Genomic DNA, 18288 nt, shown 5'->3' with positions numbered 1-18288 from the left:
CAGACATCTAATAATTTACCTTTGACTATAGACTATGAATTACATAACATACTTTTCATAATGGTGCTTAAAGTGATTTTCAATTTCACATTGAAAACTAATACTACATTTTTTACTGCAATAAGCATCAACTTGAAATTTGTCACAAATATGTTAGGACAAATATTTCAAATACAATGCTTGATTTATTGAATAGATCTATGAACTAAGAGTGTAAGCTTACATTTACCTCTTGCTCTTCAAGAACCAATAAATCCTGTAAATAAAACACTATGTTTAGCACTCTCATATTAAAGACAACACAAATCATTACATTATTGCATATTTGTTTTGTTTTGAAATGGCCAGTTCAACTGATAAAAAAAATTTAGTTGTAAACACCAAAACCCCTTTTCTCATTTATCCTGCTACTGTAACAAAGCAGAAAAAAATATTCACAATGTTTTATTTTCCAGAAAATAATACAGAAAAGCAAAGAAACATGGGAAGTCACAACCTACCTTCTGTATATCAGGATGAAAAATTTCCCTTGGCCCCTTCTCAAATTTCTCAAGACTCATTGCGCTGAAATGCAAATGAAATGCTGTTTAATAAAAAGGAAAGAACACATTTTTCAACATTAAAGTATTATTAATTGCAGTTATGCCTCCTATTGAAAGGAATTGTTCAACGAGTCTGCCTAATATGGAATATTTTGCGGAACAGTTATTTCTTTTTCACAATGCTAATCTCTAAGATTTCCTAAACTTCTTTCAGATTTTAAGAACAGAAATTACTAAGGCCTTGGATGGAAGTGAGGATTATGTTTACTGCATTTAACACATATTCGAAATCCATTATCCTTCACTTCTGCTTTATATATACCTACTAAAAGCATTCTATATTACTCAATAACCTACTCTGGTTTGTAAGCTTTTCTTCTGTCTCTTCTAAAATAATACAAAAATCACAGAATGGATTGGGTTGGCAGGAGCCTTGGAGATCATCTACTTCCAACCCCTCTGCCACCAGCAGAAACACCATCCACTAGCAAATGTTGCTCAAATTCCCGTTCAACCAGGCACTGAACATTTCCAGGCATGTGGCTAAGCAGCAATTAAAATAAAAAACTGTCAGTTCAGCATAAAATTGAAGTAACAAAGATACAAAAACAGAACAGAAAAACAGAAGAAAGGTATTTAAATGAGAAGCATGATCAACTGCCTCAATAAACAGAAATATTCAATACGCTCCTGCATTTATTATGGCTTTGTCCATTTATTTCAATACAGAACACAATCTGTCTAGAATGCAGCAAACTAACATGTATGTCAAGTTTGGTGCACCTTTCCATTTTTATTTAAGCTGGATCACAATGTAGATGACATTTGCTCCATTTCCTTTTCAAAGTGATTACAGTGTCCCCATTCATTCACAACAAATGGGCTTATTAATATATTGATAACTCTTTGGAACAGTTCCTACCAAGATTCACACTTGGTGGAAACAGGGTAAGGTGCCAAAGGAATATTAATCAGCTCTGAGGGAAGGCTCAAGGAACCTTCTTAGGGGCAATGGAGTACTCAGATTTATTTCATGCCTCAGTGGGCAAAAGGAGGCAACATTCATCCAACTGATCCCAAGCAGCAAACACGCTGGGGAAAACAAGGAACAGGGGTCTAAAACAAGCTTCCATTTTCCTTCAAAATCTGGAGGATGGAACACCCACGTGAAGGTGTTCCAATAAATGAGTAACAGCGTACCTAACAGAAGCCAAAATTTCTTGCATCTGGGATGTCTGAATAAGACTGTGCATCTTGGTGAAAGGATGGGAGAGGCTGTGTTACTAAGTGATGTTAGGAAGTGATGTTTCAGCAACTGGTGGACAGACATGGAAAATCAGGTGTTTACACAGGTACAGAACACAGTGCTGACAACTAGGGACAGTGTTCACTCCAGACCTGCAGAAGCTGTGAGGGGACTCAGTTCATCTTAATGAGGAAGGTAGCGGATGTCTGAAGTGTTCTCAACTCATCATCTTGACATCAAACCAAAGCCACAGGTCAAGAGATAAAAAATTTCAATAAGTGAGCCCCAATGTTCTGCCTAGCCTCTCTGGCAAAATCAGTGGACTGGGGCTTCTCATAAAACTTGGAAAGTTGTGGAAAAGCCAGATCTGGTGCTTCTGACTTCACAGTATATGCTCTACTCCCATAATGTTTCTCTTACATCAGCATTAGCAGTCTTATCCAGTGAACCAGCCTCTGAGCAAGAGACATTTGCCTTCACCCTGTTATGTATCGAAGGTTTTGGAGATCCAATGACTGCCCATTCATCTGATACATACTACCTGCTCAGCAAAATGAATACAATTGATACGAGTTTCTAGAGGAAGTACAATCCTTGCCTAAGTCGAAGGCTGAATTTGAAGTTTTCAGAGAGGACCTTGAGAAAATATGCCACATAACTAGATTATAAAAACTGCAGATGAAATCTGAATAAACACTTTGCAGAAAGGGGTTCTGATGTTTCAGCTGATAATATAGTTAAAAGAAACAGAAATGGTATTGGGCTGCTCACTTTATATTCTCTTCTGTCAGAAAAGTGGCAGAACAGTATAAGTGTGCTCATACTGACTGGCTGGGGGAAAGAATCTTTTAGTCTCACTGACAGGGTGTATAAATCACACAAAGTGTGGATTTGCAAGGAAACAATCACTTGCAGATAAAATTCTTGGTTTCTCCCTTGTTTGCTTCCTCTTGTCAGTGCCACATAATCTGCTCTCTAGTCAAAATCTGCTGCTCTTTACTCCTGCTCCTGGCCTGTCTAATTTAAGTAGGTCGTTCTTCTCAACCACTAAAGTGTTGAGAATCAATCTATTGTAAGTTGTCACTTTGTCTACTATAGGGCAGGTATTAAAAGTACGTTTTGCTGTCCTCAGTGATGAAGACTTGCAAGCCTATTATTCCTGCTTTTTAAAATCTATCATGAAAATAATGAAACAAGTTCTGATTTACAGTAAAAGACAAATATCAGATAATTTACTTGTTAATACATACCTTAATATAGATTTCACTGATAATGTTTTTGTGGGACTGTAAGGGAGACATATTTTCTGAGTACCCTATAAAGTGGAAAAACAAAACAAACAAAAAACCAAACAAACAAAAAACCAACCAAACAAAAAACAAAAAACACAAACAAACAAAAAACAAACAAACAAAAAAAAACAAACAAACAAAGCAAGGAGGCATTGCAGGTTATACCGATTTTTCTATATATTAAAATAGGAATACTGATAAAAAAACAATTAAGTAAAATGCAAAAATCAAGATCATACTAGCTTTACTTAGTTGTATTTCCTACTGAAATAAGCTGAATGTGAAAAGGCATGGATGATGCAAAATTTTTTTTTCTCAGTTCTGACTACGCTGGCACGGAGGAACTTCAAAAGGAAAGTTACAGTACAACGCTGTACTGAAAGGTATTAAATCAATTGTTTAGATATAGGTCATTATGAAGAGGTCCCTGGGAAAAAAATCCTCAAGATATCAATGAAACCAGTATCACATTTAGCTATGTTCTTATTATCATATAAAAATATCAGTATATCTGTACTATGAAGTCACTATATAAATTCATCACAAAACATAAATCAAAAACAATTTAGGCAACATTTCCAAAAATAATGCAGAACTCCACGTAAGAAAAATTACAAAATAACTACTGTCATAAATCTCTGTCAGAAAATTTAGTGTAAGTTACCCACTAAGCTAGCTTAGTGCTATCTACTAGGGTAGAATTTTACATTCTCCTACAAAATAAAAACTACATACTAAATACTGAAATTCTGAAGAAAGCAGAAAAGTCTATGATCAATGCATCTAAAACAAACAACGATACAAATGAACAAAAAAGGCAAAGCAACAATTAAGTATTTATTTCTTACCGTTTTTCTCCAAAGAATTGAATGGTATTGAGGAACACGCTGATTATTTTGGTCAGAAAGTACAACAGACAGAAAGAAAGGGTTCTTCTCTGAGTCTGTACCTATATAATTTTGATGAACTATTGGAAGAAAAGTAGTATTATCCACTGTCAAGAAAACACACATACTCATAAAATACACAAAACATAGAAAATAAACGCTTATTTATGTAAATATTTATTTATACAAGATATGCATTAAAAGACAAGAGAGGTATAGATTTTAAGGCCTAGAAGGGCTTAAAAATCTTCCTGTTCATTAGCAGGATTTCTTCTGCTTACAGAACCACATCCTCTGTCTTCAAGTTAAAAATACATGAAATAAGAACTTGCATTCAATACAGGACAGAAAACACATTAATATTAAGTTAATACCATCCTTTTTCAATATATAAATAACAGGAATTCAAAGATACCTTTTTTTTTTTTTTTTTGCACAGAACAAAAATTCAGGCAATTCACAAAAACACTAATACCTTTTCCTAAAAAATATTTGAAATACCATCTTGTATAATACTCTGGATTTTCCAAATGCACATCTGTCCTGTGCCATGTACCTGGAGTGTAGCCTGTATTCTGAAAAAGAATTGGGAGACAGTTCAGTCAAATGCTGCATTAAAAAAATTGAGAACGTAACAGTTGAAGAAGCCACCAAGCATGGTCAATTCACTGGAAGAATTCTAGTTGTACACCCTTTTTCCTTTTTTTCCAAAAGCCAAGAATTATTCTGAAGTGAGTTGTTGTATAGTTGAAATTAAAGCATTTTTCTTCTGTTTTTTAAATAACTGCAGTCTTCTCCCTTCATATCACTATTACAGGTAATACCTTAGCATCCCACTGAAAAGCAGATCTTTAAATGTTTAATTTGAAGACCTATGTTTTTAAAATTTAAGAGTAAATGAATAAATAAACAGATTTCTCTCCTCACAAGTTTCATTTTCTCCTTTCTTCCCAAAATATTTCTCAAGGACTCCTAACTGGAGCAGATAATGCTGTAGAAATTCAGCATGCCTCACTCCTTTTCCACTACGAGCATTCATAAGGAATAGGCCATGTCTATTTATCATGTGGTATTCACCAGTCACTCAGAGAATCTATCTATAATAAAAGATAAAGAGCTTTTGTACTGCATGAAACTGAACTGAAAATCCAATCTACAGAACACGACCCAAGAGGGAATCAATGCAGAATATCTAATTTAATGCTGCACCCAATGCTGATGCAAACTAATAACTTATGATTCATATCAGTTCATCATAAGTTTACCAAGACCTTACATACTCTTCAAGACTATGAAGTTTTCTTTCTTCAAATATTATGGTGCTATTTACAGCCAAAAATGATTTTCAAAGGAAGATAGCCTTCCACCCCCCTTCCCCCCCCAATTAGTTAAGGAGAAATCTAAGTGTTGCTGGAGAACTTAAGGTGAATGACTCTTTCAGACTCCACTCAGCTTCTTCGTCTCATATTTAAAAATAAACATAACTGCCTAAACACATCTAGGAAAAAAAAAGAAAAAGATGCTATACCTTCATCACACCAAGGAAAAACTTACAAAAAAAAAAACCAACAAAACAAGCACAAAGGGGACACTGGTGTAACATGGTGAATTAGGGACTGCAGAGGATAAAATGAATATTTTTCTTCTAATTTCATAAGCTGAGCAAAGTATTACAAAAAAAAAGGAAATATCATCTCTTTCCTTAAAAATTAAATTGCTGAGATTGTGTACTCCTAAACAAATACTTAAGCTAATCTTGGGGGGTAACAAACACCATTTCCCTCCTCTTGGATTCTTACATTTTCATATTATTTAACATCCTTCAAGATCACTCTCCTAGTAATTGACTGTAACTACTTCTTCCGGTTGAGAAACTGAAACTGAATTATTTTTTCAGCTTTACATATGTTTAACCACTTACCTCATCAGCGGAGCCATTTTCCACACGGAATCGTCCAGCTCTCTGAATAGCTCCATCAGCATCACTAGATATAAGCTATGAGAGAGTTTAAGATAGAGTTTCTAGTTCCAAAAATATCCATATGATCAGCAACTGAATCTTACTGGGTTTCTTTTTCTTCCAGGTGTCCTATCAAAACTCACAGGGGAATCAGCACAGCTGCTACCCATCTGACTACAGATTTGCAATGATCCAAATATAACTCTAAGGATACACGAATGGGAGAGCTATACACTCATCTAGCAGACCCTAACCTAGTTCTTTTAGTTCTTTCCTTCCCAGTACACAGAGGCAAGTACACATAAAATCAGACACATGCATGCTTACGTTAACACATAGGCAAGCACACAGTTTTTAACTTGAATAATTGCACATGCCTTATCAAATAGAAACATAATATTTTGCAGTTTTCAACTTACAGGAGGAACCATAGATCAATTTCAATGTTTCTGAATTTTTGGGGGGGGGGGGGGGGGGGGGGGAAGGTTTGAGGGGTAGTGGTGTAAACAGGATATTTACATAATATTTTGTGCCCATTAAAATGAAAGCTTCCCAAGTAAGGTTGTAAAAAGATTACATAGCACACACCTCACACAGCTGTTCTGAAGTCTCTTTTTACTACCCTTTAATTTTTCTAGTCCAGCTTAGAATAAGCATTTTCCAAACTAGATGCAATTTTTTACCTGGAAATGAAAAGGATTTGAATTCCACATTAAAAGCTGTTTAAATTAAAGGATGGGCAAACAAACTTACAAGCTCCACGGATCCATAGTGCTTCCTGCTGAACTCTCCACGTCTGCAACCAAGATCTTCAGAGACTGAGCTGGAACAGAAATGCTTCATCAGTATACACATTCAACAAGCCCTAGATCTCATGCAACCCTACACACTACCATGAACAAAAGCCATCCCTGCTGAACAAGGTTTCCAGTGCGTAAGCTTGTTATTGCAGGGAAAACTCCCTACAATGTGCACAGTGTAGCAGCCATTGCAGTCTGGCTTTCATACTACTGCCAAAAGAACAGAAATCTCTGTGTCTTGACTGTAAGCAAAATCTACTATTAAATTAAATATCTAGTCATGATGTGACCAATTTGGAATTCCAAAGTGGTTTATAAATGCAAAACTTTGTGCTTCAAACAGGACAACTGCACTATGTTCAATAAGCTATGCTCAGCATGCTGCTAAATATTTTTTTTCCAGAAACTCTTTTTTTTTTTTAGACTATATACAGCAATTAAACAATTGTTTTAATTCAAAAGCGTAACAAAGGAACAGCATTGACAGGTTTTCTCCACCTATAACAAAGATAAAACTGTCATGCAAGCAAAAGGAGACATTGAATTTCACATTCAAAGTCTACATGCACTAGCATTTACCATCTTACAACATTACATCTCATTAAGCAAATCAGCATGTATTTCGCAAGCTCAAAACAGAGGGCAAACACCTCCAACTATAGACACTAATCCTCCCATATTTGTAACAGAAGGCATAGTTGTACATGTTAAAGCAAAATAAATATTTAGATGCAAGTACAACAAGAATTTTGACTAATTAGTGCCAAAGCTAGCAACTCAGTCACACCATCATATTTCCAAACTTACTTTCAATTCACTCTACTGTCAGCTTTAATGGAGATCTTTTTTTTTTCCAATTAAAATGACTCTATTGCCTCTGAAGGCAATGAAGCCACAGTTCTGATGTCTAAGGTACACATACATTCCACAATAGCAATAAAACCAGTCGCCTATAGGAACTGAGGATAATCCACATTAGATTCGATTTTAAAAAGCTCCAAAACAATTACTCAGTTGGAAACATAATTACGTTGAAGAACTAACAGCTGAACGCTAGTCCTGGAATCAAAGTTGACCTCAGATGAATCCCACAACCCAGCGTTATGTATCATCAGTATCTGAACATTAGTAAAATATGTGCGATCATTAGTGAAATACGTATCTTGAACAAAACATCTCATTAGCAAGAGATGTAGCTTAGCTAAAGCACTACTGGAACGTACTAACCTTTCCTTGTTTAGAAGCATTGTTTCAAGGCCTATGAGTACACAAACGTACTTGACTTCTCCTTGAGCCCTGGCCAGGCTTTAGGTGAAATCCAAAGGGAGAATGAAACCAGATGTTTCCACCTAATTGTCAAGTAAACTTGGTTATTCAACAGTTTAAAAGCTGGACTCCCTTGCAGCAAATCTGGAGACCTCACCTAAGAGTGGGTGCACTGCACAGAACCTCCCAGTTGCTGGAAAAGGCTCTAAATCCTGGCTGTAACCGGGGCTCCCCAGCAGCTGGGGATCTGAATAATGGTAAAGTATTAGGGCAATTGGAAATGTGTATTTCTTAATCACTATCCTCACGTAGTAACAGTTAGTTGCACTGCCTTGTTCTGTTTTATTCTTGCTGCATAATTTCATTTATTAACTCATTGTTTTAAACTTAAGTAAACACACTTCTTTAACTCGGTGTCTGAGACCTTTGTGCTTACCTCGTCCACTAGCAAAACATACATAAACACAAATATAATAACTTAAGCTTTCAGCTTTTGGTGACCTGCACAACAAACTTATTTTGAACGTGAACAGTCAATAATCTTAAGTTTCCCGAGGATCACAATGAAACACCTTCCAAGAAAACAGTACAATCTCATACTGGGAATATGCACAGTAGAGAAAAGTCCGCAACAGAAAAAAAAAGAAAAAAAGAGCTTGGATCCTTGCCCTTGCCACCAAACCAACTACATTTGACCTTACCTATGATGCACTTTTTCATAGACACAAATATTAAGGAATCTTATCTGACAGAAAATAAACATTGAAGCCTGTGGTCCAAAAAGCTTGCGCTGTAACCAAAAACAAAAACTCCTCCTTTTTCCCCACTGCAAAAAAAGAAGCAGACAAAAAGGAGAGAAAGAACTCTTTGGGCAGCTTGTACCAGTGCTCTATTATCCATACACAAAAAATGCTTCCTGATCTTTAAACAAAAGCAGCTCTCGCACTCTAAGGGGTCAAATGCATCTTGTCTTGTCATGAGATATTTGTTAGTCCACTTTTCCAACTTGTTGAAGTCTCTGGATGGCAGCACAATCCTGTGGTTTATCTGCCACTGCACAGTTGTTTTTTTTTTTTTTTTTGTCACCTGCAAACTCATTGAAGGTACATTTTGCCCAGACATCCAAATCATTAATGAAGATGTCAAACACAGTTGGATTGATTCCTAGACTACTCAACTAGTCACTTGTCTCCAACTAGACTTTGCACCACTGACCACAACACTCTGGGCCCCGCCATTCAGCCAGTTTTGGTCAACATTATTGTGCACCCATCCAGCTCACACATCAAGACAGATGAAACAATCTTAAACAAACAGACAAAAATAGGGACATCTGATTTTTTTTTTTTTTCTTCCATGTAGAACAAGGAGTTCTCAAGTTTAATTTCATACAGGATTAAGCCTCTTCTCACATCTTGGGAAGAATTTGGAAAGCATGGATCAGAAATTGTACTCCATGCATTAGGTTTTAAGTTCCTGCATTCTGCAACTCATGTGAAACTTGGCATATACTTCATGAAGGAAACTGAATACCTCAATTGCAATATATTTTAAGACACTAAGTATTTTACATAATATATTGACTTTTACAGAAAAGTTGGATAAATGTAGTGCTAGGATTTTCTCTGTGTACTGCTTTTGTTCTGTACAATTCATTTTTGTGGCTAAGTGTGCTTGCAAATTACTGTAAAAGCAATTTTAATCAACAAGCATTTGCCGCTGTCAGTAATGGTGGTAGATGAGCAGACTTTGCTGTTGCTGACCTTTGAAATTCTAAGTTCAGTCTCTGACTAAGTGAAGAAATACACAGATTCATAGAATGGTTTGGGTTGGAATGGACCTTTAACATCATCTAATTCCTACAGCAGAGGGGTTGGCAGGGATACCTTCCGCTAGACCAAGTTGCTCAGAGCCCCATCCAGCCTGGCCTTGAATGCTTCCAGGGTGCGGGCACCTACAACATCTCTGGGCAACCTGTTCCAGTGTCTCACCACCCTCACGGTAAAGAATTTCTAACCAACATCTCACTCAAACCTACCCTCTGCCAGTTTAAAATCATTTCCCCTCATCCTGTCACCAAGCGAAAAAAGAAAAACCAGTAAGAGTCACTAACACAGTAAATCTTGTCAAGTTTTGGGGAAGCCTAGCAGTGAGGAAACTGTTTTATGGGGCTGACCTAATTCCAGACACAACACAAATTCCAAAGTCACCACAAAGGGAATCACCAGTCTACTGTGCTTTCAATAACATCATCCACACCCGGGTAATTTTCAGAGAGTTTCATAAATTGTGATAGGTCCACAAAACAGAAAAAAAAAGTACGCTGAGTTTATAAAATTAAACTCCTTCCTGCCTTAGTAAAAGCTAATCTCAAAGTGGATGAAAGTAGAGAAAAGTGTCATCGTATGAATTATCTGAAGAATAAAATTGGAGAATTATGATGGCATTTTACAGCTATCTGCATACCCACAAACTAAATCCTATACTTCAGCAGACTTAAAGTTGAACTCCTCTCACAGCATATTAATTCTGCAAAGATAATATGGTCAGATGCTAATTAAAAGCTTCAGAAGTAAAATACAAAGTGTTATTCAAAAATAAACATTGTACAACAAGAAAATTGTTACAGGTATATAACAGAGGAGTACACTAAGGTAACAAAAGCATAGGTTATCAAAGCAAAGGAGGGCATGACTTCAAAACAGTTAATTTAGAAATACAAAAATGTAAAATAGATATTAACATATATGCCTAGTATCCCATAATAAAGAGCCTGGGAAGTAACAGTCTGAGTATGGTTATTGGAATTTTTTATTTTTAATTTTTTTTCCATTTCCACAATAACAAAAAGTTGATTGTATTATTAAGGGTACTATCCAAGTGCCTCTTGAACACCAACAGACATGGAACATTAATGACCTCACTAAGAAGCCCGTTACAGTGCCTGATCACTCTCACAGTAAAGAGATTTATTCAAGTATCCAGTCTAAACCTCTAACGGCACAGTTTTGTGCCACTGCTATGGTTACCAGGAAGAACAGATCGTCACCTCACTCTCCGCTTCCACTCCTCAGGATGTTTTAAAGAGCAATGGAAGTAACTTCTTAGTTCTTAGTAGCCTTCTTTTCTCCAGACTAGACAACCTGAGTGTTCTCTGTCTGTCCTCACAGCACACAACTTCCAGCCCTTTTATCAGCTTTGTTGCCCTTCTCTGGATGCATTCAATTATCTTAACAGTCTTTTTTCTACTTTGTGGAGCCCAGAACTGAACTCCATGTTCAAGGTGAAGCCGCACCAATATTAAAATACAGTGGGAGAATCATCCCTTTTCACCAGCTGTCTCTGCTGCATTTAATCTTAAAACGCAGTTTGCTCTTTTGGCTCCCAGTGTACACCACTGACTCATGTTGTGCCCACTGACAATCAGCAACCCCAGATCTCTTTTGCAGAGCTGCTCTCTAGCCACCCATTTCCCAGTCTGCGACCGGCATTACTTCACCTAGCATTTATCTTTGTTGAATATCGTGCCAGTGCTGATTGCCAATGCTCCAACATACCTAGAACCCAAGAAGGCCTCCCATACTTCTAGGGAGTAAACAGCACCTTTCAGTTTAATATCACTAACTAACTAACTAAGGGTGCATTCAACTCCTGTTTGCTCAATATACTTATTTTAAGGGTTGCAAATAAATTCTGTAACAGTCTGAGGAAACAAAAGATGCACTTTTTTTCAAACAGCTTTCAGACAGGATCAAAAAGAACTCTTCATGCTCACCACCACATACATTGTCATGCAAGTCAGTAACAGTTATCCATCAGTGCTTTTGCAATAATAGTCGTATCCTTCTGCATCCTGATTCAAAATGGCTAAAACATGTATAACTTTCACACACTATCCTTTTCACATCAGAATTACACCTGAAAGGTAGTCTTTGGTACTCATCAACCCAACTGCTTCCTACCATACTTCATATTAAGCAATTAGAAGCAGAATCTTGCACTCACATAAATGCTAAATAGACAACCTTGGCAAAGCTAAGCACCTTAATTTATGAAAAGACAAAATATAGATTATCATGTTATTTGCATAACTGCACATATTCCACAGTGAATTCCAGTGTGCACATTCTTCAGCTTTCCATTCTTGGTTACTAGAGATTTTTCTCATCAACTCTCTGACTTCTCATATCATCTCATTTAAAAAATATGCTGTAGTTACTATTAGCTTTTCTTACTAATTTTCTTCAGTATAGCTTACATCCTTCCTCTGTCTCGACCTGATCTATGCTAGAAAAATACTTTGTTCCAGTTATGCCAGTTTCAAATATAGCTATTGTTGTATTAGGGCAAATACAGCCAGCACTGAAATATATGCTAGCTTCCCTGTGGCTCAGACTTATTTGCCTTAATAAGTTAGTTTACTTATATCGCCATGCGTTTTAATATATATGAGAAACAAGAAATCAAACAAAACAGTTTAAACACATTTGTGCAGTGCGTACAGCAAACTCTATTTCCCTCTCTCACTTGTTTATAAACAAAGGTTTTGTATCCTAATAGATGAGGAAGAGGAAAGAGGACAAGCTTTCCGCTCATTTCATCAGAAACTCCTACAAACTTTAACAGTCCGAAAGCCAAATGGCAAAGCAAGTTTTCATATATTCTGTAACCCACACTTAAAAGGCATGTATTTTTACCACTCAAGCATCAAGTGCCTTGCATCTTAGGACTTTGACACCTGAAAGCACTTTACATGGAGGAGGTTTGGGGGGAGGAGATGCGACAGAAAAAGGTGAGCTTGCATGTTACAACTACTTGATAACAAAGTCACAGCTTGCATGCCCTCTTTGACTCTGCTGTCTCCTTACTTACACGTCTTTACCTCCCAGCCCTTCGACATATCGTACTGGTTAATCCATTTTCATTGAAGAGGCGGGCACAGACATAAGCACGCGAAATAACTGGCCCGCGGGCGACCCGTCCGGCTCCGCTCACGCCACCAGCAGCAACCCCAGAGCAAGTGGCCGAGTCCCGGGGCTCGCAGCGCTCCGCTGAGTGCCGGCCGGGAGCCTGCAGCACTATTCCTCGAAAGCCCGTCAGCCCCCATCCCCAGGCCCCCCGCACAGTACGAACACAACACCGCCTCTCCGTCATCGGCAGCGCGGGCCCTCGGAACGCCGCGCCCCGCCCGAGCCGCCTCTTTGGCTCCAGTACCGCTGAGTAAGGCCGAGGAAACGGGTGGACACCGCCTCTGCGCTGCTCAGCTCCATGCAGGCGGCGAGGCCAGGACCTCACCGCTCCAGCGTCGCGTCTCGCTCGAGAGAGACGACGAGATCTCCTCTCACACATCCCGCTGCCCGGACGCACAGGCGCCTCGCGCGCGCGCCCGCTATGCTGCGCGAGCTGCTCAGACTCCGCGCTGCTGGTCGCGCCGCCGCGAAGACCGCCGGGAGCTGTAGTCCTAATCGGAGGCGAGCGGCCCGCCCTTCGCAGCGAGAGGTGCGGTGCGAGAAACACGGGCTCTGCTGTCGGCCAAGCACTGGCAGTTCGGCAGCTGCCGTCTCAAGTCCACACAGGAGAAGCTTTATCTATTCGCTCAGCCTCTCACATAAAAATGTCTGCTGTTATAGAGAAGCATATCGCTGTCCCCAAGTAATACCCAATGTCTGAAAGTCAGAGGAAGAATCGTAAGCTGCAGGCATCCAACGACTGCGTCTAAGTGATATGATATGAATATGATGCTCAATGAACAAAATTTAAATAATTGTTTTCATTTTACTCCAGGGCCAAAAAAGAGTAAGAATTCCCTGTGTGGGATACTTCTGGAGTAACATCTCTTCATGCTTTCTCCTGCACACTGCTTTTTCCTTCATATATGTAGATAATTGTAGCATGTCATAGTTCTTTCAGACAGAAATAATGACATCAAATTTAAAATAATAACATTTACCAACTTAGGAAATAATCTCACCTCATTAGATACACTATTCTGATTTTACTATTCATGTTTGGACAGGAGAGTCACCACCCAAACTAATCTTCAAAGCCAGCAAGAATCTGCACTTTAGTGGCTACAACTTTCTTTTTAAAAATTAAAACTTATGTCTACAAGCAAGACATTACAGGAAGATAAATGGCTAAGTACTGTAAACAATGCTTTGCATTTAGTTGTTAACTAAAGTATCACTAAATGTTGCTTTTGTTATTGAAGGATTATCTCCTGTGTATGGGAAAGATCTTCCAGTTTTAGAAGTCAATGGAAAAAATTGTTTTTAGCCTTATAAAATAATGCCTTGTAAAGAATACCTTAATTTTTTTGCAGACTACATGTACGGAAGTTAGTTACATTATAACTTAAATTTCATAACACAAATCCAACCAGTAACCACAAACAGGTTTATTGCAAACCAGTATTTATATATTCTACATGCCAACAGAAATTAATTTTCACCAAATAACACTTGAAACTCAAGGCTGACTGCTGGTATATCAAAGCATCCTAATGAACAAGAATATACACTGCCAGTAAAACAGCTTCAAGGTAGCTTCTATACTAGAGAAACAAAACTCTGTACTGAAAAAAATAACATCAACCCTACTCAACATTTTGTACTAAACCACAATTTTCCTTCTTCCTGAGTATCTCCATTGCTTTACAAGTTTGCCATAAACAAGATTTCACATCTCGTGCTCCTTCAGAAGGATGTACTTCTATAGAAATAATGACACACAACATTACTTAAATTATTTTACTTTCACTGCAAAGAAGTTGTCATTTACCCTATTCCTCTTTCCTTCTGCACAACACATATAAAATAGTTAAAATGAACGCATGCATTCACTCAAATATTTGCTCTGTGGTACCTCCCTGTCATCCTAAAATGAAAATATCAATGTTTTAAACACAATCACCTCTGTTTTAAACAGAATAGAAAGGAACCTTGCCTCTGCATGGACTCTAGAAATTATGACACTATGGAAGATTCTCACTTTAACTCTTCAAACTAGTTTTTTTTTGTTAATCAATACCTTTCTAAGTAGTCTCCTGAAAGCCTGAGTCTGTGAAATGTGCATGAAATTCAACAGCACTTAAAAATTCCAGCTAGGATAGAATCCAAACACAGACGCTCTGAATGAAAAAGATCAGCACATCAGATTTCTGTATTATGCCATCACTTCAATGATTTTTTGACTCAAAGTGTAATAAATCTTAAACATCAAAAAAACTCATTACTTTCTGTTTAATTTCCATAGTTTCCTTAATCTAATTCTGCCTTTGTAATAGCATTCCATTTTGTATGATTTACATAAAGACCAATAAAGGGCTTAATTCACCAGATTCGTGATACCTGTAGTCTCAGCAACTTCAAATTGTGCTATACTTCTCTTAAAATAAAGACTCCTCATTATTTTTATTAAGGCCATGTGAAACAAGTCTTCCTAACAAAATTCTGACTCAGCATCTTGCAGACAGGGAATACACTTTGGAAGTTATCACAGACTCTTAGAAATGAATATGGGAGATGCTCCAGGCCCTTAATAAATAAATATTAAAATTTCTACTTAGAAGTAAGGAAAGAGAAGTACTATAATAACATCCTCTGAAGTGTAGCCTTCACTTTCAACACCAAACAGAAAGGCACATTCTCTGTAGCTGACAGAGAGTTTAGTATTCTAGACCAGAAAGCTCTTTTAGGAAAAAAAAAAAAAAAAAAGTGCTTCTGCAATTTCACAGCTGATGCAATAAGGGATGCAGATCCAAACAAAACCCAGTAAATCAAAGAAATCCTAACCCATGATGCTTGTTTTTTAAATAGATAATTAAATTTCAACACGGGGGTAAGCTTTCATTCATTTTTTTAGGAAGGTTAATAAACAAAGCGTGTAGCTTATGGAAGGGAAAAATAAAAGACCACTAAACTGTATTTTCTTCTAGGGGGGAAAAAAAAACAAAGAACACATTATCTTACATAAGTAGAACAAAAGTAATTATCTTCTCAAATGCTTTGGAAAATTCACATAATAAACTCCATTTTTAAGAAAACAGTAATTTTAAGAAAACAATGAAATATATTCATTTTAAAAACATCCTAAATTTTCCAAATGGTAAAAGTCATTTATGCATTTCAAACGACACTTTTGCAATATGTAAAGAAAAATAAAAAGACTCTCTTTTCCTGCAGGCAAGCGTTTCTTATGTCTCTGAGAATATGTACGCAACTCAACTGAATATATTTTGTATATATATACATATATTCATGTTATCAGTTGGAAGCACAGCTTAATCAAAGCCTCTCTGGTTCACCCACAGACCTCATTCGGGTTAGATCTTCTCTTTGTTGGTTTATTTTAAACCCATACCCGAAGCCACTTTCTCTCTCGTCTCACGCTTCAGGGTCATCACCAAGTCGGGAAGGCCGCTGCCGATTAGCAGTGAGCACGCGCAGCTTGTCTGCCCCTTTCGGGCAACAACTGCCGTCACCCGCCTGCCTGGCCGCCCTCAGGCAGCTCCATCACAGGGTCGCCCGGCCGCGCCGCGCCCGCGGCCCGCCCACAGCCCGCGCTACCGGAATGGCAGCCGCTGACAGGTAGTTACCAGAGGACTCTGAGAGGCGCCGGGCACCAGCAGCAACTGGCGGTGAAGTTGCCCTGCGCATCTGACAACGGCATCAGGACAAACCTGCGCCGCGGCGCCCCAGCGCTCCCTGCTCGGGCGGGCCAGGCGAGCGCGCGGCCACGGAGACCAGGGGCGGAGGCCGCGCGGCGGTGTGGCGCTCGGCAGCCCAGGGCCTTTCCGCCGCGCACCATGGCGCAGGCTGCCGAGCCCAGGTCCTAGAGCCCGCGGGTCTCTAGCGCCGGCCGCAAAGGGAGCTGGCGTTGTATGAATGGAACCCCAGCCAAGACCCGCAAACCCCGGCGGCCTTTGCTTTACTCAGGTTTGGGCTCTGGCCCCACCTCTCAGACTCCACCAAGGGAATTGCCTCCCTCCCAGTCTGACCCGCCCTACAATCTGCTTCTATGCTCCCGTATCCCAGTGAGAGATCAAAGGCATGAGGAGATGCATTACAGCCCGACTGGATAGCCCTCTTGTAGGCAGTATTTTCTTCATGAATACTGAAATCCTGACGAGCAACGTTTGAGAAACATTAAGGAAGATAAAAAATAGGCCAAAGCAAGGAAAACACTCGGGGAAAGCAAGGGTAGTGCAATGGACAAATCTATGCCAAGCCAGTGGGATACCATAAAGTAATGAGCTCTGGGGAAAGCAGAGCACGCCACACTACATAATGAATGTGCACTTGAGTTTATGTTTTGCTGTTACCTATCTGAGCTACTAGCAGGCAGCAAAGTTGAGTTTCAGGGCATTCTAGGAAATTCAGCCTTCCTGCTGTTTTCAAGGCAAGACGGAAAACTGTTCTTGCAGTCCTTCTGCCGCCCGGGAGCAATGTGCTTCTCCAGTGCCACCTGCATTTAATAGGCAATGCAATACTGAAGGGACTGTGCAGCATGCACAGGGTAGCTAACCTACCCTAACTCTACATTACTATTATGATTAGCATAACATTAGCACTGAAGTTAGAGTTACCCTTAGGATTGCAATTACTACCAGTGCTATTTCTACCAGTGACTTTTCTGGATAATTTTCAGGGATTTTTTAGGGTAAGGCTTATTAGAATTACTGTTAGGGTCATTAGGGCTGTGATTAATGTTACTTTTAGGGTTAAGATTACGGTTATGTTAATGATTGTTTTTTGAATTATGATTAGGGTTAAGGTTACTTTTACTATAAACTTTTAGCATGATTTTTATTGTTACACTTGGAGTTAAATATTATTTTAGTGTCAGGGTAAAGGTTAGGATTATTGTTACACTGGGTATTAATACAGTTATCTTTACAGCTCCTATGGGGGTTGAGGTCTGGGCCAAGTGTTGGATCTGAGAGACAGGATGTCTCAGGAAGACAGACAAACAAACTATGCACTCAGAGCAGCACAGAGGTTTATGAGTGCTATTCAGTACACACACCCTCACACACACAAAAGTAATCCATTTTAGATAATCCCAGTAAGCGGCAAGCAGGCCAAGCAATTGCACTGCAACTTACTGACCCTTTAGAGACAGCAAACCACTGAAAAGGAGAAGGAACATACCAGCAGTGGATGCAATAGGCAGAGCCAGCAAGGCCTCCCCTGCTTCAGAGTGCATGTCTCCTCTCTACCCCTCTGCAACTGCTCTCCTACTTCAATTCTCCTTAGAGTCTGCAGGGTTTGTTCCACTTGCACTCTGTACCTGTG

At 38.8% G+C, this 18288-nt stretch overlaps 1 protein-coding gene across 8 annotated transcripts in view; it reads right to left on the bottom strand.

The window, feature by feature from the left end:
• Positions 1-16426, bottom strand: part of GARNL3 (GTPase activating Rap/RanGAP domain like 3) — a 45439-nt gene extending 29013 nt beyond the window's left edge. For 3 of the 8 annotated variants that reach the window (XM_042878922.1, XM_042878924.1, XM_042878929.1), the window contains exons 1-8: positions 13208-13361; positions 6681-6750; positions 5889-5963; positions 4443-4542; positions 3929-4047; positions 3039-3103; positions 501-564; positions 224-256 (exon numbers count right to left, since the gene is read on the bottom strand). In XM_042878922.1, coding sequence (XP_042734856.1) covers positions 224-256; positions 501-564; positions 3039-3103; positions 3929-4047; positions 4443-4542; positions 5889-5963; positions 6681-6750; positions 13208-13263 — 582 coding nt within the window. In that variant the 5' untranslated portion in view covers positions 13264-13361. Of the gene's footprint in view, positions 1-223; positions 257-500; positions 565-3038; positions 3104-3928; positions 4048-4442; positions 4543-5888; positions 5964-6680; positions 6751-13207; positions 13362-16306 lie in introns of those variants that run through there. The other 5 variants (XM_042878923.1, XM_042878925.1, XM_042878927.1 and 2 more) reach the window with 4 other exon arrangements.
• Between the last annotated feature and the right edge of the window lie 1862 nt (positions 16427-18288).

This window comes from Lagopus leucura, unplaced genomic scaffold (genome assembly GCF_019238085.1).
Source record: "Lagopus leucura isolate 7727_CA_CO unplaced genomic scaffold, USGS_WTPT01 Super-Scaffold_100022, whole genome shotgun sequence".
In the NCBI taxonomy this organism is placed as follows: Eukaryota; Metazoa; Chordata; class Aves; order Galliformes; family Phasianidae; genus Lagopus; species Lagopus leucura.
Note: the sequence above shows the minus strand (reverse complement) of the source record. Positions and strands in the feature narration are given on the sequence as shown.